Source organism: Myotis nattereri (assembly GCF_964212035.1).
Source record: "Myotis nattereri genome assembly, chromosome: 5".
NCBI lineage: Eukaryota > Metazoa > Chordata > Mammalia > Chiroptera > Vespertilionidae > Myotis > Myotis nattereri.
In genome coordinates this window covers 86,503,981-86,528,210 of record NC_138080.1, presented here as the reverse complement: position 1 = coordinate 86,528,210, position 24,230 = coordinate 86,503,981, and the positions used below count along the sequence as shown (strand labels likewise).

Genomic DNA, 24,230 nt, shown 5'->3' with positions numbered 1-24,230 from the left:
TCTTCACAAGAACCTGCTAGAAAGTCACTGACTTCCACACCTCATAAAAGGATGATTTTTAGCTTCTGTGTACCAATTGCTAAGTGGTAGACAGACACTTTTAAGAAATAAAGAAATGTGTATTTCCTGTAGACTGTATTTATATCTTCCAGTACAAAAACACTAATGTGGTATAATTTATGGATACACCAACCATAACACTCAGAACTTTAGTTATACTGAGCATTTAGCTTTTCTAGTAATTGTTATGATAGGTATAAACTCTTTGGAGTAAAAAAAAAAAAAAAAAAGACTTTACCATCAATTCTAAATAATCAGAAAAGTTAGAAACTGAAACTGGATCTCTCAGCTATCAGCCTACCACTCTAACCCAGCCCCGTATATTTTGTTATCCAAACACCCCGAACACAACTTAACAGGGTTTGAAAAGGAAGAATATTAGATCTGTGGGTTTCTGGACTCTATACTAAAGAAACCGACTAGGAAAGGAGAATGAATGGTGGGGAGAAAAAAACAATAGAAGTCCAAGGTATAAAATGGACTGCAGTAAGCCACACTTTTCTTTCTTTCTTTCTTTTTTTATGTTTATTTAGTGGAACTCCGAGGTGGTTTTTATTGATGTTTTTATGAGAGAGGAAGGAAGAGGGAAAGAGAGATAGAAACATCAATCAGCTGCCTCCTGCATGCCCACAGGGGATTGAGCCCACGATCTGTGCATGTGCCCTGACCAGGAATCGAACCGGTAGCCTATTGGTTCCTGGGTAGATAGATGCTCAACCGCTGAGCTACATCAGGTGGGCTTATTGATTTTTTTTTTAAAACACTTTTCTTGACATAGTTCACTATTTCAGTTCCCAACTGAGTTTGTTCCTAAACAGGAGTTAGAGAGCACCAGAGCAGGGTTCAGCTCACAAACTTCCCACATCCGCAATTCCTCCATCCGAGTTTCAAAAGCACGTAAGAACTAGAGATCATGCTGTAATGGACTGAAGGATTCCCGGGGGGGGGGGGGGGGTAAAAAAAAAAACAAAACCAAAAAACCACCCAAAACCCTATGGCTTTATTAAATCTCTAAAATCCCCAAACACAGCTTTAACTCCAAGGATTCTTTTTAAAGTTTCCATTGTGCTGTCTTATTAATATATACATGCAAGAAAAAAATGTTAACTTAAAATTCAAATTTCTCATACACTTAAAAAAAGCTCAGACAAAACCCTCTTACCCTGTCACTGGAGGAGAACTTAATGCACCGAGGGTCTTCTTTGATGATTTTTTTTACTTCTTTCCACGTGGAGGTTAAGGTAATCTTTGAAAAGACAAGGGAATAAAAACATAAATACGCTGTTATTACTGAGGGGTCAAGCTGCAGCCTGTATGGCACACAGCACTCCTCACGACCCTGCGAGCTCCCACACACAACTGGATGAGTCAGGGACAGGGAAGCAGCTTTCATGCTACAGGAGTTATTTTCATGGACACATTTCCAAAGTGGCCTAAGCCCTGCAACCCTATACCTCCAGGCGCAATACCCTAACTTCTGAAGAAGCCAGAAGCAGCCCAACAGGAGCAGCACCTGGACAGGAGAGTGTACACACTGCCAAACAAGGGGGCTACAGCGCCAAATTGAAAATGGGGCAAAAGAAGGAATTTATTAAATCAATTATCAGGAGGGACCAATGATCACACACAGCTAAGGACATTCTGAACAGCCACAGGAGCAGATATGAACTAGAAAACTGCATGAATTCCAGTAATGGATCTAAAGACCATGACACTAAAAATCATTTCCATGTTTTACTTTGGGATTAACAACGATCCGTGCAGATTAGAATAGGAAAATTAACTCTTACTGCGGAAGTTTCATCCAGAAGCTGCCTAAAGTGCTCCCTCTTCTTTTTGGTAAGTGCTTCAATGTGTTCATTAAAAAGCTTCTCTTTCTCCTCTCTCTCCAACAAGGATCCAGACTCCCAGCGGTGATCTTTCCGGAGGGTCCTGCGAGTGTCTGACCAGGACACATCCGAAGAACGAACCTGAAACAGAGATCTGTATCTAACACCAGACCCACCTGTTCACACTTCAAGAAAGGCTCCTTTGTTTAGGAATCATACATTTAAAAAACAGAAGCTGATGGTGACATCACCTTAGTGAAGAAGTCACTGAAAATCTGCTTCTTTAGGCCAGAAAACTTACCTCTCAGACCTCACTTAAGTTGTCAAATGTTGGTTTAGAGGTGGAGAAGGAAGAAGACAAGATATCTCCCGCCACCCATGGTCTGTAATCACTTTAATAGTAAATAGTTAGGTTTTTCTATTTAACATCTTACCAACTTTGACACTTCCAAGAATAAGCAAGAATTAACTTGGTTAAGAAGACTAGAAAACAGACCACCAGACAGGGCTAGCTGGTTCACCAACCAGCAAAAAGATATGCTTCAATGCTGGGAATGGCATTAGCAGTTAAGTCACACTGCTGCCAATTGCTAAGAAATTTGGAGGCTGAAAAGAACGTTAAGAAAAAAAAATACAAAAAACATTTATTTAACCAACATTTATCAAGCATCTAAATACGTGTCAGGTAAACACTATGCTCGGCACTGGGAATACATAATAAATAAACCCCTTCCTTTAATGGGCTCACTCTTTTTAGGGAAGACAGGCATGGAAGCCAACAACTGCAGTAACATGCAGGGAGTGCTGCAGAGGTCTAAGCTGAGCACAGGGTAATAAAAGCAGCAGTAAGGTCAGATGTGCCCAGAGGGGCTGGGATCAGCCTCAGAGGAGGTATTTTTGAGTGTGCTCTTGAAGAATGAGGAGGTTTACCACCATGGTGGGAAGTTTGAAAGCATTCTAGGTGGAAGGACTGGAATGAGCAACGGCAGGATTTGTTAAATATAAGTATGGTTCATTAAAGGTTAAGTTCAGCAAGGCTAGAGTCTAATTAGGGGGCAAGAAAGGAAACCAAAGCAGGTAAGGTAATATGGGTGGTGGGGGAGAGGCAGTCAAGGAATGAACAGTCTTTTATATCATGCTAAGGAGACTGAGTTTGAAATGTAGGCAACTGCTAAAAGGAAGGAAGACCTTGATCTTCTGCAAGCACAGGGAAGAGTCATAAAATCAGATCTCTCTTTTACAAAGATTTCTGTTGTTGTAATAAAGATGAATTGGGGGAAACAGAAAAAGGTAGAGAAATGAGGAAATGACTGACTGTCCAGAGAAGAGAAGGAAATTAAAAACTGATCAGCAGAAGCAAGGGAAGAAATCTGAAGACTCAACTGGAGTGCTCTGAAGAGCCGCACTGACAGAACAGCAGGAAAGATGGCAACAAAGAAGGGGAAAAAAACAATAGAACAGCAAAGCAGTCTGGGGTATTCTCTGTAGGGAACTCATACTCTACTTATCTTAACAACCTGGGTGATGCAGAAGTATTTTCAAGAAAGTTCCAGGGTATCTCCTGGAGTCAGCACCCCCCAAGTCTTACTTCTCATACCATCTATAGAGACAATAACTGGTCATCACAATGATGACTCTAAATCATCAACAAAAAGGGTAAATTATAAATTAGCCTGGTGATGTGGGCTCAATGGTTGAGCGTCAACCTATGAATTGGGAGGTCACGGTTTGATTCCACATCAGGGCACATGCCTGGGTTTCGAGCTCGATCCCCAGAGGGGGGGCGTGTAGGGGCAGCTGATCAATGATTCTCTCTCATCATTGATGTTTCTCTCTCTCTCTCCCTCTCCCTTTCTCTCTAAAATAAATAAAAACATCAGTGGAAGGTCCTGGGTTCGATTCTCAGTAGGGCACATACTCAAGTTGTGGGTTCCATCCCTGGTCCAGGTATGTACACGAGGCAACTGATTGATGTCTATCTATCTCTTTTTCTTTCTCCCCCCTCCTCTAAAACTTTAAAAAAAAATTTTTTTTTAGGGGTAAATCATGTTCAGCACACTTGTTTCTTACTATGGCCTATAAGTGTGACTTTAAGGTGACTTATCAAGACCAATAAAAATAAAGCTTTGACACTGAAAGATTAGGAATTTTCATATAAATAAATGATCTCACTTCTGAAAATGTTAAATAACTAGGGTTTGCCTGTTCCCACAGGGCTCATACCAAGTACTCAACTTTAAAAGTTTATAAATAATTTACCAAATTGTATCCCTCACAGTCAACTTAAAGAATATTAAAATGCTCACTCTGAGGTAATGTAACGGACTTCTAACATCCAGTACTTTACAGAGAAAATAGTGAAAGAGCAATAAATACCATGTCAGACAGAAGTGCCTTGAAGTTCTGGATAGCTTCTTCCCGTTTGTGCTGCTCTCTCTCTCGATCTATTTCTTTCGTTTGTTCGGACCGAGCCTTCTGAACCTCTCTCTCTCGTTCCCTAAGGCTAGCCTCAATGCGGGCTTGCCTTTCCAACTCCTTTTCTTTTTCTGAGTCTAAATTCTGTAAAAGTGAAATTACATTATCCTTTTACCAACTGCATAAAAAGGTTTCCACAAAGTTTTTCAAATACAAAATTTTAAACCTACCAAGAATACCATAGACCTAAACACTGTACCCCATTTCCAAATCAATAACTAGAGATTCTTGTATTAAGAATATCAACAAGAAAAATGCCAAACCCCAAACAGCAGCGAATACCATTATAATGCAATTAAGGATTTTATTATTCCACTAGAGGCCCCGTGCACAAAAATTTGTGCACTCGGGGGGGGGGGGAAGGGGGGGGTACCTCAGCCCGGCCTGTGCCCTCTCGCAGTCTGGGACCCCTCGGGAGATAACGACCTGCTGGCTTAGGCCTGCTCCCGGGTGGCAGAGGGCAGGCCCAATCCCTAGATGCAGCCCCTGGTCGGGCTCAGAGCAGGGCTGATTGGGGAGTTGGGGCGCCGCCCCGTCATGCACAGAGCAGGGCGGACTCGGAGGTTGCAATGCCACCCTCAGTCATGCTCAGGGTAGGGCCAATTGGGGGGTTGGGGCACCGTCCCCTGTCACACTCAAGGCAGGGTCGATGGGGAGGTTGCGGCACCACCCCGTCACGCACAGAGCAGGGCCAATCAGGGGGTTGGGGCATTGCCCCCGTCACACACAGAGCAGGGCCCATCAGGGGGTTGGGGCACCGCCCTTTATCACCCATAGAGCAGGGACGATCAGGGGGTTGGGGCACCGCCACTCTCACACTCAGGGGAGGGCCGATGGGGAGGTTATGGCTCTACCCCACCACACACAGAGCAGGGCCCGTGGGGGGTGGGGGGGTTGGGGAGCTCCCCCCTATCAGGCACAGAGCAGGGCTGCTCAGGGGGTTGGGGCCCCGCCCCCTGTCACGCTGATCCCGGTGCCGGGAGGCATATTACCCTTTTACTATATAGGGTAGAGGCCTGGTGCATGGGTGGGGCCGGCTGGTTTGCCCTGAAGGGTGTCCTGGATAAGGGTGGGGGTCCCCACTGGGGTGCCTGGCCAGTCTGGGTGAGGGGCTGAGGGCTGTTTTCAGGCTGGGAGTGACTGAAGTTCCCAACTGCTCCTTTTTTTTCTATTTTTTTTTGGCCTTTGCTTACAATGTTGTGAATCTGCTGGCTGAAGTCCAGCGGTATTTGTTACAATGTTTCTTAAACTGCCCTCTCAGAGGCCTGCAGCCGCAGCGATCCTCTGTCACTGAGGCAAGCAAGCCTCATGTTAATTTCAAGCTGCCTGGCTGCTGGCCGCCATCTTGGCTGACAGTTAATTTGCATATCTCGCTGATTAGCCAATGAAAAGGGTAGCGGTCATACGCCAATTACCATGTTTCTCTTTTATTAGTGTAGATGGTTAAAGGACAAGTGGCCCAATGGTTACCTTGGCTATTTTTTCAATATACTGTTTGAAAAGGTCTTCTCTCATTGATGAACTATCCACTGCTTTGTAACGTGGATCACTTTCTACTTTGTCTTTTACTTTGCTCCATCGAGACTGACTGTCCAGGTGATGATTAGATAATAATTCAAAGAAATCCGATCTAATCTACATTTCAAAACAAGATGAAGGAAAAACAATGAGAAATTCCTCATATCTAAATGCTTACAACTAAAAAAAAGTTCATTTACCTTAAAAATAAGAATAACTTTTTAAATGCACTTACTCAGGATACAGTAAGTTTTAGTAAAGGGGAATATCAGAATTACTCTTTCATGAGAAATATAAAAATCAACACACATATAGGCTGTCATTTCAAAATACTTCAACATAAAGCTGGTAAAAATGCTTTATTTTAAAAAGTAGATGAATAAAATTTTTGTTTGTTAAAACTAATAGGGGGATTTAGAAACCGTTGAGCACAAATAGCAAGTCTTATTTATTACAAACCTGAAACTATCAAATATCTAAAAACAAAAAAATAAGTCCAATTTTTATGTTTTTTAAAGAAAGGCAAGGTATTTTTAACCTTATATACAAGAAAATTATAGAATTTCTATGTTGGTCATAATTAATTAATCATTACTAAAAAAAAAAACAAAAAAAAACCCCTGCATTCAGATTTCCTGTACTTCTTAGCCATTAAACATGTATGCCTTCACCATTACACAGCTCAGAATATGTATCAACGAAATAACATACTTAACAACTGAAGTACTAAGTTAGTAACATTATATCAAAGGTATTATAGTATCAAAATATGCAACACTTATCTCAAACTGTATATATATATATATATATATATATATATATATATATATAGAAAGAAAGAGATAAATGAGGCATTTATTTTATGATCTTTTGAGGATCTGTTTTAAAACTAGGCTCATCTAAATTATTCTGTGCTCCTTCCAGGAAAGATATCAAGATAGCCAAAGTCCTTTCAGCAGAGGATTCTGACTATGTCAAGAACCTTTTCTCTCCATAGAGATTAAGCATTCCCTCCTGACCAAGGGAATGATAAATTAGGAATGGAATCAGAATTTCAAATGTGTGGGCACAAAATAAATGAATCATTCTTTCTGCCTATTCCAACCCTCTCATTTCCTCCTAAACCTCATTTCTCCTATTAAAGGATTAAAAGGGAGGTTTATGTCCTTTCTGGAAAACACTTGTAAGATCATAAGAAACTGTGTCTACATTAGAGAATTTTTAAAAAGACAAGAACTAATCAGCTGTGGATTTCAGCAGTGGCTTTGTTTAGATCATAAACCCAGCATTTGCAGACAGTGATAAAGAAACCACTTGATGTAGTAATATGACATAAATTTACTGTTCATCTTGTCTACTTTGTATCTGAGATGATAAACACCAAATTCCTAGATGCATGTCAAAACTAAAAGGCGAAATTTATAAAATTCATGATAAATAAAGACATGCAAGCTGTAGCAAACCCGAATCTTTCTAAGCCATAGGAATTTACATGAACTTAAAATCATTTTCAAACAAAGCCTATAAAGTCAAAATCATCTAAGTTTTTTAAATGTGTGATATATAGCCAAAGTAAACTTTAAATAAAACTTTATTTCCACCGAAACCGGTTTGGCTCAGTGGATAGAGCGTCGGCCTGCGGACTGAAAGGTCCCAGGTTCGATTCCGGTCAAGGGCATGTACCTGGGTTGCAGGCACATCCCCAGTAGGAGATGTGCAGGAGGCAGCTGATCAATGTTTCTCTCTCATCGATGTTTCTAACTCTCTATCCCTCTCCCTTCCTCTCTGTAAAAAATCAATAAAATATATTTAAAAAAAAAAAAACCCACTTTATTTCCAAATATGAAAGTGCCTTCCCATCTAAGCTGTTAAATTAATAGGGAAATTGTCTCTTTAGCCTTACGATGTACTGTAATAAAAATATTTAAATTGTTCAGCAGGAAATTTGAAACAGGGAAGAGAGAAAATGCCAATTTCCTAAAAAGACTAACTCCATTATGTATAACTTCAAATATGTTGTTCCAAAAAGTAAATTATTTGAACCATAGTTTTATAAAAATGGGCTACAGTAATAAATTATAATAAACAAAAAATGTGAGGGTAGCTACTGTGGTAAATAAAACAGTCTAGTAAAAATGAAGAGTTTGAGCTGAAACCGGTTTGGCTCAGTGGATAGAGCCTGCGGACTGAAAGGTCCCAGGTTTGATTCCGGTCAAGGGCATGTACCTGGGTTGCGGGCACATCCCCAGTAGGAGATGTGCAGGAGGCAGCTGATTGATGTTTCTCTCTCATCGATGTTTCTAACTCTCTATCTCTCTCCCTTCCTTTCTGTAAAAAAAATCAATAAAATATATTAAAAAAAAATGAAGAGTTTGGGGCCTTTTTTTAATAAAATGGAAAATTACCAGTGAAGGCTACATGAAAATAATTGTAACCTTTAGCTTGAAAACGCCTACTGAAGGAAAACACAGTATTTGACCAAAAGTCAATGTCCTTCACAGGCTTTTGGCTCAGCAAGTAGTTGCCTTTATATTTTTACCATGCAGCTACTGATTCGATTAGAGAATCCAAAGAACAAAGAACAACTTCAACATATCAGCATGATACTGGTACTGATCTTACTCTTCAATTACACAGTTAAAATGTGATTTTAAAAAACAGTATAAACAATATACTTCATAAGAATCTACAGTGAAAGTCATGAAGAATGTGATAAAACTTCATTAGCCAACCACTTCTCAGAATGTGAATTTAATATTACTATATTTAAACCCTTACTTTAAAGATTTCTGCTTTCATGGCCTAGTGAGTAATTGATTATGCATTCTTTAAACTGGCTGAGAAAGTTTTACTTTATTTTAAAATTTAGTAATGGTACAGAACCAAGCCCATAACTTAAAGAATTAAAATTTTACAACCAGAAGAAAATAAAGCTGACTATATTAGGGTTATTTAGATGTAATATCTACTTAATTTCTTATTTTAATTGACACATTCTGGGCACAACTGTCATCACTTTATAAGGAAAAAGACTAAAAAAATGTCAAGTACCGGAACTGCAGGAGGCTAAAGTCACCACACAGAGAGATACTAACTCTTTCCTCACTAGAGAATCCCATAATACTTTGCGTATCAGTGACTGACAGCTGTCAGACTGAATTGATTGACAGGTTGCACAGCACAAAACTGTAAAGTCTATCCACTTGTTATAAAACAGAATACATAAAATAGTTACATAAAAAAGTGTTTAGGGTAAAAAAAAAACAGTTACAAATGCAGAGAGAAAAACATTCAATTTGTATAAAAGCAATCATATAAATCATACAATATCAATCATCTATTTACTTGATTTCCCTTAAATAAATTATAACAAAGTCAAAATTAGCAAACAATTCATTAACATGTTTCTAACACAACACATAAAATGTTTAAGTAGAATTCAACTTTGCACATTTCCATGGCAAAGCATAATCGCTTTACAAACAAACATTGTTAATACTGAAATAATTCTGGAAAAACATACTTTTGAAGCCAAATAAATCAGGAAATTTCAGATGATTTCTGACAAAAGACATTTCATCTAATACTATTGCTATTTTCAATGACAAAGACTTCTTCCCAACAAGAGTGGTATTACTTCCCTAACAACATTTAATAGAATTTGTAATATTTTAACTTCCTGGAACAAGAGGCAATCCTAAAGGTCAAGAATGATTAGGCTCCAGAGGTTTTTCCTCCATGCCCATGCACAAAGCACACAGGGCACTAAGGGTAGTGGCTGCTTGTTTTGATGGCTCACACACCACTGGTGCCATCTCCCTACCCGTCGGCCTCCCCAGTGGTGAGCTCCTCTCCACTCCCGACACTGCTATCAATGACATTTGAAATTCATTAATCTTTTATAGCTGACCTTTAATTCTGATAAGCAATAATTTATATGTAAGACATGTTTTCTAAAAGATTAGAAAGTCACTAAAATGCTTTTGGAGAGCAAAAAGGATAAAGAAGGCTCTGAAACTTAAATGTTACCACCTATAAAGAATCTTGGAATCTTAGCAGGCACTTAGCTGGTCAGTGAAAAGACAAGCCTAACAACCAGTTCTGGGTTTACCGGGCATCTCAATATTAATAAAATTTAAAGCAACCCTTGTAGTTTAGTGAAGCTACTAAAATTATGGAAAGTGATAGAATATACACATATCAACAATTATAAAAGTCAATTTAAAAGGCTAAACAGTAAATGTGGGTCCTATTACTTATGCTCATGAATGAAACTAGAAACATAGCACCAGCTTAGTCCCTCTCTATTCGCACTCCTATCAATCACACCACTGGAACGAAAACCATCTTACCTTCTCACCTCTGGTCTTCGAATCTTCTTTCTCTTTCTTTCTTGCAGCCGCCACAAATTCATTAAACAAGGCTTCTCGATCTTTCATCTTTTCAATTGCTTTGAATCTTGAATCTTTAGCATGCTTGGCTGCAAATTCACTAAAAGTTGCTCTGTAACAAAATGGCAAGTGTGCTTTGACAGAGCTATTTCTGCTTGTAGAAAGGTACAGTAGAAGATACCATTTTTCCAGCAAGAATGTGTGCCAACAAGACACTGAGTCCCAATATCTGCTTAAACACTGAGCTACAGAATGGAGTAAAAAGGGCTAAAGCCGGGGTCCTCAAACTACGGCCCCCGGGCCACATGCGGCCCGCCGAAAACATTTATCCAGCCCGCCGGTTGTTCTTGCCGCCGCTGTGTGCATAGGAATTTGTTCATAGTTTTTTTTTAAACTATAGTCCGGCCTTCCAACAGTCTGAGGGACAGTGAACTGGCCCCCTGTTTAAAAAGTTTGAGAACCCCTGGGCTAAAGGGCGAAAATGTCGTTAGAGATTTGTTTAATATCAGAATGGTGGTAGAAAGATCCACACATCAGAGAGCAAAGAATGTGTGGGCTTCAAGAGACTTAACCTCAGTGGTTAGCAGGAGTGGGCAAACTTTTTGACTCGAGGGCCACGATGGGTTCTTAAACTGGACCGGAGGGCCGGAACAAAAGCATGGACGGAGTGTTTGTGTGAACTAATATAAATTCAAAGTAAACATCATTACATAAAAGGGTACAGTCTTTTTTTTTTTTTTTTAGTTTTATTCATTTCCGGTCCACGGGCCGTAGTTTGCCCACGGCTGCTCTATCCATTGAGCCAAACTGGTTTCAGCACATTTGCTATTTTTAAGCTTTGCTAACCAAAGTTATCGATTCTGATAATCTTTTATATGCAACTGATATTACAATATATAATGTCATTAATTCAACATTTCTAACAAAAGGATATATTGTAAACCTGGTTTGAACAATGGATACATAACCATAATGAAATGCTAAGGTAAAATAAAAGTGTATCCCAGAAAAGGCATAGCATGTAGTCCATTAGATATATTTTTCTCTTCATGATAAATCAAGCACCTTACTTTATAATTTTAGAAAAAGCAATACTACGATTAAAGAAAAAACCTTTAAAAAAATGTAAAATTAACATGTAAAAATGAAAACTCAATTATTTTACACTTATTTATATTGCTTATAAAATAAGTAAATTAATTAACATGTTTTACCAGAACAGACTAAAATGAAGTTTTAGCATTAAGTTCCCATGGAAATGTTTTTATTTGACTCATCTCTTAACTCTAAAAAGCACTACTTTCTAACAGACAACTGAAGAGGTAGAGAAACTGCTGTTGCCGAAGCCGGTTTGGCTCAGTGGATAGAGCGTCGGCCTGCGGACTGAGAGGTCCCGGGTTCGATTCCGGTCAAGGGCATGTACCTGGCTTGCGGGCACGTCCCCGGTGGGGGATGTGCAGGAGGCGGCTGATCGATGTTTCTCTCTCATCGATGTTTCTGACTCTCTATCTCTCTCCCTTCCTCTCTGTGAAAAATCAATAAAATATATTAAAAAAAAAAAAAAAAGAAAGAAAAACTGCTGTTGATTGGATAAAGGAAAAGCAGTTAGCCAGTGACAGCCATTTTGGAGGCAGTGATATATGAATAAGAGTTTTGGGTTTTTGTGCGTTTTTTGAGGAGGAGAGGGGTAGATAGTGGTTGGTGGTAAGGGATTGGGAACATTACAATGATCAGGAGTAGACCTGAAATCTCTATTTATAAAGAAAAAAGGCATTGAAAAGATATGCACTAATGTTAAGTAATTCTCCCCAGTCATTTTTCCCTTGGAACAAACTCCAGTGCTTTTAATCTACAGACTCTACTAAAGAATTCGGTGATAGTAGTCTTTTTTCCAAATCAAAGAGAAATTTAGGTCAGTGGACAGTATTCCTCATTTTCTGCTACTTAATCAAAAGGGGTCCTAATCTTTGTCCTAGCATTAAATGTAATGATATAGCAATACAGCACAATGCCCCAACTGCTACAACTTCTAGTTATGTGCTTGATGGTTTTATTTTCTGAAAGTAACTTGCATAGTTCCGATCACTAACAATTCTATCTGCTCCAAAAGAACATCAGGAGGGTACTGAGATAAAGCAAGACTTAATACGTCAAACCTACAAAAGGAAAATACGTTTGGAGTCTCAATTATTCCCAGATCCATAAAGGGTTTTAATAGTTATGTTTTGCTGAATCATTTGAAAATAAGCTATAGACACTATGGAACTCCATCTATAAATATTTCAGAATGCATCTCTTGAGTAAATCCTTTTGCTCCATAACCACAATACTCAAGAAAATTACTAATTCTCTATCCTGTATTAACAGTCCATGTTCTAATTTCCTCAATTGCCTCCAAAAATGTTATTTACAACCCAGTCTTAACTACTGCGAGCCATGAACTCACCCTCTGGAGCCCCACTGGAGAGTCTGAAGCTCTACCACCCCTGAAGAGCACTGCCTTCTTCACAGCCACAACTCCTCTACTGGCTTTGTTTTCTGACGTTTGTATTAATGTCACAGGAGTGTTCTCTTCATATTTCAAATATACAATTGTAATCCCAAGTGTACTTTCTCAAACAACATAACTCCACTGACAAAAATAATTGTTTAAACAAGATGAACTTTTATAAAAAGTGCCACTTAACTGAGAGACTCCCTAAATCTACCCTACAGTTTTAGAAATGCTCCATGTTCTGAGGTGTTCACACCACCTACTACAACAACTAAGTTATAAATAAGAAAGTAATTGTCCCTGCCTGGGCTCTTTGGTGTAACACTGGAATCTAGTTGAAATCCCACATTCACTTGGGCAAGTTACCCAACTTGCTTATGTCTTACTTTCCTTATCTGTAAAATAGGTATGATATGGGTACCTAAATCATACTGGCTGTTTTAAAGATTGAATGAGATAATATGTGTGTGTTGTGTGTATATTTACATACACACACAAGCACTTTAGGTGTGTATGTATGTGTGTGTGTATGTATGTATGTGTATATATAAAAAACAGAGGAATATGCAAATTGTTCGGGATACCGTCACATTAACAGTAACGACTGAACAGAAGGCTGGGTGGGGCGACAAAGCTGGCGGGGGGGTTAGTAAGGGACGACCAAATGACTGAACAGCAGGCTGCGTGGGGCGACCAGGCCGTCGGGGGTAGGGGGGGGGAGTTAGAGATGACCAGGCTGGCAGAGGGGGGCAGTTGGGGGTGACCAGGCCAGCGGGGGGGCAGTTAGGGGCAACCAGGCCGGGGGGGGGGAGCGGGGGGGAGTAGTTGAGGGTGACCAGGCCGGTGGCAGGGGGCAGTTAGGGGCAACCAGGCCAGCAGGCAGAGGTGGTTAGGGGTGATCAGGCAGGCAGGCAGGTGAGCAGTTAGAACAGCCGTGGGCAAACTACGGCCCACGGGCCGGATCCGGCCCGTTTGAAATGAATAAAACTAAAAAAAAAAAAAAGACCGTACCCTTTTATGTAATGATGTTTACTTTGAATTTATATTAGTTCACACAAACACTCCATCCATGCTTTTGTTCCGGCCCTCCGGTCCAGTTTAAGAACCCATCATGGCCCTCGAGTCAAAAAGTTTGCCCACCCCTGGGTTAGAAGCTAGCGGTCCCAGATTTCGAGAGGGATGTCTGACAGCCGGTTTAGGCCCGATCCTGGGACATCCCCCGAGGGGTCCCAGATTGGAGAGGGTGCAGGCTGGGCTGAGGGGACCCCCCCCCCCCCCCGCACAAATTTCATGCACCGGGCCTCTAGTATATACATGTATCTTTAAGCACATAAAAAACAACCAGTATTTGATGCTATTACTATAATGCTCGGTACATAAGTTTAAAATGTCTCATTTTCTTTAGCCCATTACATATATTCAATACATATCAACAATTAGTTGAAGACATAGGACAAAACCATAATCTAGATACTTAGAAAACTGAAAGGTCCCTTCACCACTTCAATCAAAATAATGTCCCTGCTCTGCAATTTATTGTATGTAAAACTAAGAAGACAGGGACATCTTTTCTATGATTTACCAGTTTTTATAGAAGAAAACTTGTTCCCACAGGAAAACATGTAAAACAAAGGTGCCCTTCTGAAAACCAATGCCTCTCAGAGCGCTCCAGGGAATCCTCAGTAAACATATTAGGAATGAACATTAGAAAGACAGAAACCAATGATCAAATAAGCTTTTCATATCCAAATCTCCAAAAGACCATTTATATATTTAAATTTTTTTAGCCGATCTTAAGAGAAAACACACATATTTTGACAGTTGACAATAATGACCACATACCTTGGATTAAATTTTGCTTCTTCCATCATTTTTTTGAAATCTTCCTTGGCTTGCATTATTTTGTTTTTCTTTTCCCTGCGTTCTTCCTCCGCCCTGGTCTTTACATACTGATCAAATACCTATCACAAAAATAAACCAATTTGACAAGTTAGTCTTTCATATAGGTAATTTAACTACCAAACTATGGAATCTATTAAAAAAAAACCAACACACTAAGTCCCTATCTAGTCCAATCTATAGTAAGAAAATATAGGTGATGCAATTATATGCAGATTATCTCTAGCAAGTCTCATTTTAAAGCTTCAGCTGACATGACAGTATTACAGTAGCATACAGCCCTCTGTTTAGGCTTCCAGAATAAAAAAAAGCTAAAAGCCCCTTTAATTTCCATTTTCCCTTATTACAAATTGAATATATGTTTATTAAAAAATTTCAAGCAATTTAGGCCGAACCGGTTTCAGCCTGTGGACTGAAGGGTCCCAGGTTTGATTCCGGTCAAGGGCATGTACCTTGGTTGTGGGCACATCCCCAGTAGGGGGCGTGCAGGAGGCAGCTGATCGATCTCTCTCATCGATGTTTCTAGCTCTCTGTCCCTCTCCCTTTTTCTCTGTGAAAAATCAATAAAATATTAAAAAAAAAATTTCAAGCAATTTAGAAATGTTTAACAATCCTCCCAAATGCCTTCTAGATAAAACATTAACAGTATGGAATCCACAGTTTAATTTTATTTCTGTGCTTCTCTTTAAGATATAATTTTCACCAAAATAACCATGCTTTACATCTACTGTATATTTTCCCCATTTAATAATGCACAGTCAAGTATAAACTGAATATACACATCTATTTCCTGCCTTCTACAAATACTAATAAAATGACAGTAGAGGAATTTCTTTTTTAAAGTCACAAGAACAGGAAAATGGCAAAAACGCTGGAAGTTGAAAAATGGACAAGTGGTACAGGATTTGGCAGACAGAAGAAAGCAAACCCTAAACCAGTAGTCAAGAAAACAAAGGAATTAATGAAAAATAATTTATCTTAAAGACCGAGAATTTACCAACTTTGATTAAAGTCACTAGATACTCAAAAGAAAAACAGGAAATAGTTTTTTAAGTTCTTAGTTTATTAATCCTCTCATGAAAAAAGTACACAATCACCACAGATAAAGCCACTGAATAATCTTTGCTCCTTCTTGTCCCATCTCCAGCTCACTTTTTGCAGCACCAACATTGGCCTTTGCTCCCCGAAACTTCATTCTGTTCTTGCATTCCTTTCTGTTTTCTTGAGGTCTTCTTTTCATACAGTTCCATGTCTTACAAGTCTATGTTTGGGTTCATTTTTCTTTGCATAATTCAAGGAATCATAAATCATGACAAAGCCAGTTATCTTCCTACCACCAAAATGGGTTCTAAATCCACACACATAGATGACATCTGGTGTGGTCTTACATATTTTGGCTAGTTTTTCCTGAATTTCTGTCTTGGGTACTGTTGTCATCCCCAGGTGAAGGATGTCAATGATGATTTGTTTCCGCTAAAGCAGTTTGTCATGAACTTCTTGGTTCGGATACTTACTGTGTTGTTGATGATGAGGCCAATCTTCAAGCAGCCAGGGAGGAAAAAGGAACTTTTTTTCTTTTAAGAGAATCCTCACAGCTCAGGAATTAGTGGTACCAGACACACATGGAAGTGAGAGTGGGGGTACTGCCACAATAAGGCTATTTAGGAGGTGGTACAAACACTAGGTTCCCCCCCTCACCAAGTTTACGGTATCTGGGGGCACTGCCACTACTGAACTTCAGTAAAAAGCAAGTGCTTACTCCTAAGGCAATATAAGCAAAAGAAATCCATCTCACTCTCTCTCTCCCCTGCCCTTCTCCCTCCCTCCCACTCTACTTAAAATCAAGGGAAAAATATCTTCAGGGTGAGGATTAACTAAAAAAAAAAATCCAGTCAAAAGAAGGAAGCATTTCCCTGAGTTCTGTGAGTTGTTATGGCAAATTAACAAACTCGAAGAGAGGGTCATGGGAACCCCTGAAATGCAGCCAAGATAAAGAGTGTGTTGCCCTGGCCGGTTTGGCTCAGTGGATAGAGCGTCGGCCTGCGGACTGAAGGGTCTCGGGTTCGATTCCAGTCAGGGGCGTGTACCTTGGTTGTGGGCACATCCCCAGGAGTGGGTGTGCAGGAGGCAGCTGATCGATGTTTCTCTCTCATCAATATTCCTAACTCTCTATCCCTCTCCCTTCCTTCCTGTAAAAAATCAATAAAATATATTTAAAAAAAAAAAAAGAGTGTGGGTAAGCTGGGGACCTACTACTTGCGTCTGGTGTCTTGTGGGACTGAGACCTTAATCTGTAAGATCTGATGCTAACTCCTCATAGACAGTGTCAGAATTCAATTTAACTGCAGGACACCAAGCTGGTGCTGGAGTACTGGTTGGTTCAGAGAAAAAAATGTACACATTTGATGTCCAAGTATTCAGTGTATAGGGGAATCGTTTTTCCTTTTCAATAGATCTCCATTATTTGATTCTTACATCAATGTAACACAATTTATAAGTTGATACTGATTTGGTGAACAGTGGCATAGATGGACAGTTGACAATCATGAGTAATTATACTGGTAATGTATTACCATATTGTAACACTGTCACTCTTATGCAACTCTGAACAATATGCACTATATGAAAATACTTTCATTTTAAATTTTGAAATGTTAGCATAACTTCTCCCTAAACCCGAGCTTAACATCCTGTACAGAAATGATCTGGTTATTTTCGAAAAATGTCACACATTTTAATCTGTCAAAACAAAACTGTGCCTGATCCAAGGTGGGGGGAAATGGATGGAAAGAGACTTTGCTTGGGGTGGATGGGCGCATGATGCATCGTGCAGATGTTTTGTTGAGTTGTACACTTGAAACCTGTATGGTTTTGTGAACCAACGTCACCCCAATAAATTCAATAAAAAATAAGATTAAATTAAAAAAAATCACACGTTAAAATTTATGGTAATAATTATATAAAACATGTCTTTTACAATGATGTGTATATATGTCTACAGGTAACTAAAAAGGACAAAACTGAACGAGATGTAATTTACATTGAGGCATTTTTAATGAAATTGTTAGGTTTTTCAAATCAAAGCACAAATTTGAGATATGAAGTTATCACATGCAAGTATGTATCTAGGACTTAATTGGCTACTCCTTGATTTTATACTCCCAAGAGAATTATTTCACACAGAGTATTGAAAAATATATATATTAAATTCAAATGTTAACTTCTCCTTTCTCTCATTTCTTACATTCCAGTTGTAAGAAAAAAATTCTAAGAGGAGTTTTTATTTAAAATAGAATAGTGCTTGCCCTGGCCGGGTGGCTCAGTTGGTTGAAGCATGATCCTGTGCACCGAACAATATGCACTATTGTGGGTTTGATTCACAGTCAGGGCACATGCCTGGGTTGCAGATTCCATCTCCACCAAGGTGTGTGCAGGAGACAACTAATCAGTGTTTCTCTCTCCCTTCCTCTCTCTCTAGAATTGATAAGAATATACCCTTGGGTGAGGAGGAAAAAAAAAGAAAGAAAAGAAAGAAAGAAAAGAATGCTTAATACTTTTTCTCTTCTTAAGTGTAACTCCAGTAAAGAGGTAACACCATCAACTTACAAAATATTTCCAAACATGAGACTATGTACTTGTAATTTCACTTACTCAGAAACTAACAATCAGTGCTATAAATAATCTCAAGTCATAAAAATTTTGAAGTTTTCAAGGATATTTGGGTTAAGCATTATTCTAGGACAGCAGTTCTCAACCTGTGGGTCGCGACCCCTTTGGGGGTCGAACGACCCTTTCACAGGGGTCGCCTAAGACCATCGGAAAACAAATATATAATTACAAATTGTTTTTGTGATTAATCACTATGCTTTAATTATATTCAATTTGTAACAATGAAATTGGGGGTCACCACAACATGAGGACCTGTATTGAAGGGTCGCAGCATTAGGAAGGTTGAAAACCACTGTTCTAGGAACTACATTTAGAGCAATGCACAAGACCACATTCCTCCTCTCACAAAATTTATATTCTGCAGAAGCAAGAGACAGATGTAATTTTAGACAATAAGAGCTATACATACTATGACAATAGTAAAGAAGGCAGAGATAGGTTGATCAGAAGGCATTTGGACAAGTACCTGCATGAAAAATCTGGGGTAAAAAATTTCCAGGCAGAGGGAATAGAAAGTGCCAGACTGTACCTAACTGGCCTGTTCAAGGCATATCAAGGCCAATGTGCCTAGAATGAATAAATTTAAGAAAAGAGCTTCAAGAAGTTTGCAGGCCTAAGTGTATGTAGAAGCTTATAGGCCATGATAAAGTTTCATTTTATGCTAAACAAAGTGGAAGCATAGCACAGATTTTAAGCAAAACAATACTACCTTAATTTATTGCTTAAACTTCGAAAGTTGCCTGGCTGCTGTGTGGAAAAAGAACTTGACTTCGGAGGAGCAAAAAGGGAAGGCAGCAAGGAGCTCAATGAGGGGCTACACAATGATGAAAGTTGACCATGGCGATGGCTTGGATTAGGGTATTAGGCACTTGAAGTTAGATGACTTTATGGAGGTAGATTTGCTGATAGACTTGAAATGTACATTGGGTCTCAAGTAAAGAATTAAGGTTGATTTACAAATTTAACAATTAGGGTTTTGATAGAGCCATAACTCAGGTGGGAATGAGACCATCACACACTAATCGATTGTGTTTTGTTTTAATTTTTTTAAAGACTACTGTGCTTGAAATGCAGATAATGCAAATATATTTAGAAAGCCATGTCTTTCTACTACAAGCACACTGTAATATGTCTGGCACACTGTAATTTTCCTCTTTTCATAAAAAGTCTACAACTAAACCTACATACAGAAAGACACAAAATGTGTATAGAATTATTCCAACCATTAAGATATAAATATGGAAGATGGCACTATTGTTACCAAATGAAATCTTGTAGCTCAACAGCACTTACATCTGTTCAATATACTCACCACTTTAGAGAGATCAGTGTCGGGGTAATCCAGGTAATTCAGAAATTATAGAAATTAGAAGTGTGCAATACTTTAGACGAAGAAGAAATCACCCTGAGATGATGTGTTACTGAATCATCACGGGATTAAGTGGCAATGGAGTGTCCATCTTAAGAGATGCCACTCAGATGTGAACTTGGTGTGTATAGTGTGTGTAAGACATAAACATGCCTCCAAGTTTTTTCTGTTCAGAAGACACACACACACATGTATTAGTATGTACCAGCCAGGAAGGCTATAAACCAAAGTGTTCAATGCTGATCCTGCCTGTTAGGTAGAACTTTAAGTGGTCATTTTCCCCTTTTTTTCATCTATAGTTTGCTATTTTTCTACTCCAAATTTGCATCATTTATCTAATAAATTAATAAATGCATTTGAAATGAATGCATTTTGAAACCTTTTTAGATATAACCTCAGTTTGTATGAGGCATAAGAATAAATGTTCATGAGGCAATAGCTACATCCATAAGGGCAAAAATATCCAAGTACTTCTAAGGTAGAAATGTCCACACAGAGAAAGGATGGCTGTGTTCTAAGATATGAGACTGTGTTTTTTTAAAGCACTGTGCTAGGAAAAGGAAAGAAAAAAGATGATACATTATTCCTTTCAATTTAAAATTTATACTTATAAGTGATATACACTTTTAAAATAATGTTATTTTCCTTTTACCTGTTTTCGTTCTTTAGGGTTGAGAAGTAAGTATCGAGGATCAAAAACTATCTTGTGCAACTCCTTCTCCCATGTTGAAAAAGCAGACACCTTTAACATAAAAAATGTATTGCCCTTCATAAGTAAGTTGGCTCTAAAAACATAAAGGTCATATAATTTTGCTTGAAATCTACAGGACATCTGCTTAAAAAGGAGACATAATAAAAAGCACCCTGAATTTTCCATCACTAATAAATGACAAGCAGTGGGAGGTGAGTAATAGCAAATTTCCACACTAATTGGCTCTGAACATTTCTATATTATATAAAAATAAGACACACCTAATTACTCATTAACATAGCCACTACTGTGTGACATTTTAAAATCAGTACATCAGAGAAAGCCTTGAAGATCTGTATTTTGATTTCCCATGTTTGCTCCAATCTTGTGAACAACATTGTGATTTAAAACTGCACCAATTTTAGTTATTCAAATGAGTCTGAATATAACCAAAAGAAATTCCTTCTCAATCAAGGTTCATTAATAATAAGATCATAAAGTACCAGTTCTTTAACCAAAGGCCATTATGAAGATATTAAAGGAAGAATCGTATATACCTTACCTATCCTGAGTAGTCCGCCATTCTGCAATGTTAATACTCGTCTTAAATTACTCACCAAAATTTAATGACCCAATAAATGTTAAATATCATTTGTACTTAAAAGGATAGTAAGTGGCATTAAGTTAAACATATAATTAGCCAAGAAAATGGCTGAGTGAAAAGATACAGTAATTTGATAGGCTTCCCTTCTCCCCCCCACCCCACAACATGAGCACTAACCTTAGATTTGACCTTTTAGCAAGACATATTTATATTACTTATACAAAACAGAAATATCTCCCCCAAAGATTGTTTTCTGACCCCTCTTTCTAGCAGCATGTCCTTGAACTGCTTCATTCGGGCCTCCAGAGGGACAATGGCCCTTTCTCGGGCAGCTTTAATTTCAGCTTCCATTGCAGCTTCTTTGTCTGAATCAATGTCTTTATTATCGTCTCTCCTATAAAAAATAAAAGATAAGGCATCAACTGACAAAATATTAATAAGAAATCTTACTAAAATCTTAAAATAAATGGAATGTTCAAGACTCACTACTGAGGAGCATATTTTTGGCAAAAACAAATTATATTGAGGGTATCTAATGAACTCTAAGGGTTAAGCAACTTTCATTTTAATAATAAAGTTACAATAAGCTTCTAATGTACAAAGGCTACATTGTAAGAGAATATATATACTTTTGCTCTCCCTGACACTAGTTGATATACAAAATTAACTACCTTACTTAAAAAACAAAAAAACCACTTATCTCACATTGCAGTCAAACTCTATGTGTTAGAATTAAACAGCATAGAATATAACTTTTAGTTCTTGAAATGATATAGGAAAAATAGCATTTTCTAGAATGTTTTATGTTATAAATGCATAAAATATTTATTAAATCTAATAAGAGTTGGTATAAGTCTTAGTAATCTCAAATTTATTTTGAAAATAAAATTAAAATATCTGCAAACTTGGCCAAATGGATATGTGAGATGTATACCTTACCTACCTGACATTTTTTTTACTCACTTTCTGGGTGATAAGTTGAGATTTAAGTTGAAGAACAGGTCCCAGAGAGCAACATAGGCCCAGGAGTAGTTAGGTGGAATTAGAACTGTTCATCAATGACTAAACTACTTGTTCCTCCAAAAATGCACCTCAGGGCTAAGGGCAACCCTGCTGCTGAATGGTACTCAAGGGAGACTGTGAACATGAAATCCAGTCACCTCTCAAACATCTGCACTATGAAGAAGGCCCGTCCATGTGAATAATAATAAAAAATTAAGTAATTCAATAGTAGTTGGGCGTGTTTGAGCAGATCTTCCTTCTTAAATATGATCTGCTAAATATAAAAATAATGGTTCAGATTCCCTACAGAAACTTAAGGGAATTAGGAAAACAGAACGTCAGAAAATTCAAAAGTGAAGGTAGCCCAGGAAATTTAAATGAAACTAAGGCTAACCCTCAAATATGGTAAGGGAGAGGTAATTAACAACTTAGGGAATGAATCAAAAGAAATAGAAGACATAATCCATGACCTGCAGGAACTTAGCGAAATAGTCTGTGACCTAAGATATGCACAAAACAAACAGGTAAAAGCAATTTGCCAAACAATATACCCTCTTATAATAATTTATTTATGAACTATTTAAATAGAGTTAAAAGACATCCAAGAAATATAACTAATGAAAACAACCTTTACAGAATTACTAAATGAAAATGTCACAATACAAACTATCACTATCTATCTCAATAAAAGAAATAAAGAGAAACTAAGCCAGGAAAAAGAGGCTTTTAGCTTTGTACCTAAATAGAGAAGCTCGGGCAATCCACATAAAGGACTTCTTTGACATTCTCCTGATAAAAGCAGTTAAAAACCTTACAGAGTTGTCTATAAGAACAAACAATTAAAAACAACCTAAAAGTTTAACATTGCAGGAATATCCGAAATTACGGAACATAAACAGAATGAATACAGTCACTTATAATAACTAAGAAAACAAATGTCTTACTCTAGATTAAAATTATACAAAATCAGTTAATTACAACTAATAAAAATACTTATACATTTGGTCAAGAACTAAAAAGTCAACTGAAAAATGTATGGTTGATCATAAGTGACTCTCTTTAATATTTTAATTTCTTTAATGTTGTTGCCAATAAAGACATTAAAAATCACCACAACACACACACACCCTTGATAGGGCCTGCCTTACTGTTTTGTTTTGGTTTTTTTGCCATAATGTGGCTGCATTCAATCTGTCCTTTTCAGATAAGGACTAAGATAAACTAGTCCCTAATGCCCTCAAATTTTCCTTTTTGCTGCTAATGGTCCCATCCCCCCACCCCACCCACACACAAACACCCTCTACCCCACCCTTCTACTCCTTATAATAGTAACATTCATATTTTATCCAACGCCAGAGCATTGGCCAAGCTAATACTTCTACTTAATAGCACTCTCTTCCTTTCAGAACACTTTCTAAGCTCCTAGGTTCCCTCTTTACCAGGACTAGTACTAGGAAGTGAGAAGTATGTAAAAAGAGAGAGAAGTCTGTGTCTGCATTTATGAGATTCCTGGAATGGTGTCTGTTGGGGTCTATTTTAGGGAGGAAGTTTATTTTTTATAAAACACAGGCCTAATGAATATCTGAAAATAACTTATCAACTAATTCCTAAAATGTCATTTGGCTTCATAATGTGTATTTGAATAACCAAATCTTTTGCAAATCTAATAACAGAAGGGACACACACCATTTCTACATTCTATAGCAAAACCTTTTGGCTTAAGACACAATCACTTCTGTCACCTGACAACATATACACATTACCTGTTCCCAATCACGAACTGAATGTGGCCTAATCAACTTTTAAAAGCTACAATCTACCTGAATTACATAAACTGTAAGTATTACTTACTTCCGTTTTTTGGCTTTAACTGGTTCATCTTCATTAAGTTCTTCCATTAATTCTTGTTCTTCCTTAACTGTAGGGTAAAATTTAATTAACCTCTGTCAGAATACAAATAAGCAAGCAACAACTGAAATGTTTAAGTGTGACTCCTTCTGCTAGCCACTACCAAATACTCGCTCTAACAGTTATTACAAAGAAGCTGCAATTGACAGTTCACTTACTTGCACTCATAGAGAACTGCCACTTTTGGATGGACAGCATAGTCGGGGTTGGATGTCCTGGCAAAAGTATTTCAAATATTAAGAAAAATAGTTGTATGCATATATTACACAACCTACTTTTATAAAATTACTGTTTAGATAAAATATCCATCCCATGATATGC

The 24,230-nt window shown here is 38.0% G+C and overlaps 1 protein-coding gene across 4 annotated transcripts in view; it reads right to left on the bottom strand.

Annotated features, from left to right (window-relative positions):
• Positions 1 to 24,230, bottom strand: part of TCERG1 (transcription elongation regulator 1) — a 59,752-nt gene that overhangs the window by 2,614 nt on the left and 32,908 nt on the right. For all 4 annotated transcript variants that reach the window (XM_081091200.1, XM_081091201.1, XM_081091202.1 and 1 more), the window contains 10 exons: positions 24,068 to 24,124; positions 23,853 to 23,919; positions 21,258 to 21,393; positions 20,357 to 20,446; positions 14,610 to 14,728; positions 10,235 to 10,385; positions 5,835 to 5,999; positions 4,266 to 4,448; positions 1,851 to 2,030; positions 1,223 to 1,306 (listed from right to left, as the gene is read on the bottom strand). In XM_081091200.1, the coding sequence (XP_080947326.1) occupies positions 1,223 to 1,306; positions 1,851 to 2,030; positions 4,266 to 4,448; positions 5,835 to 5,999; positions 10,235 to 10,385; positions 14,610 to 14,728; positions 20,357 to 20,446; positions 21,258 to 21,393; positions 23,853 to 23,919; positions 24,068 to 24,124 (1,232 nt within the window). The remainder of the gene's footprint in view (positions 1 to 1,222; positions 1,307 to 1,850; positions 2,031 to 4,265; positions 4,449 to 5,834; positions 6,000 to 10,234; positions 10,386 to 14,609; positions 14,729 to 20,356; positions 20,447 to 21,257; positions 21,394 to 23,852; positions 23,920 to 24,067; positions 24,125 to 24,230) is intronic.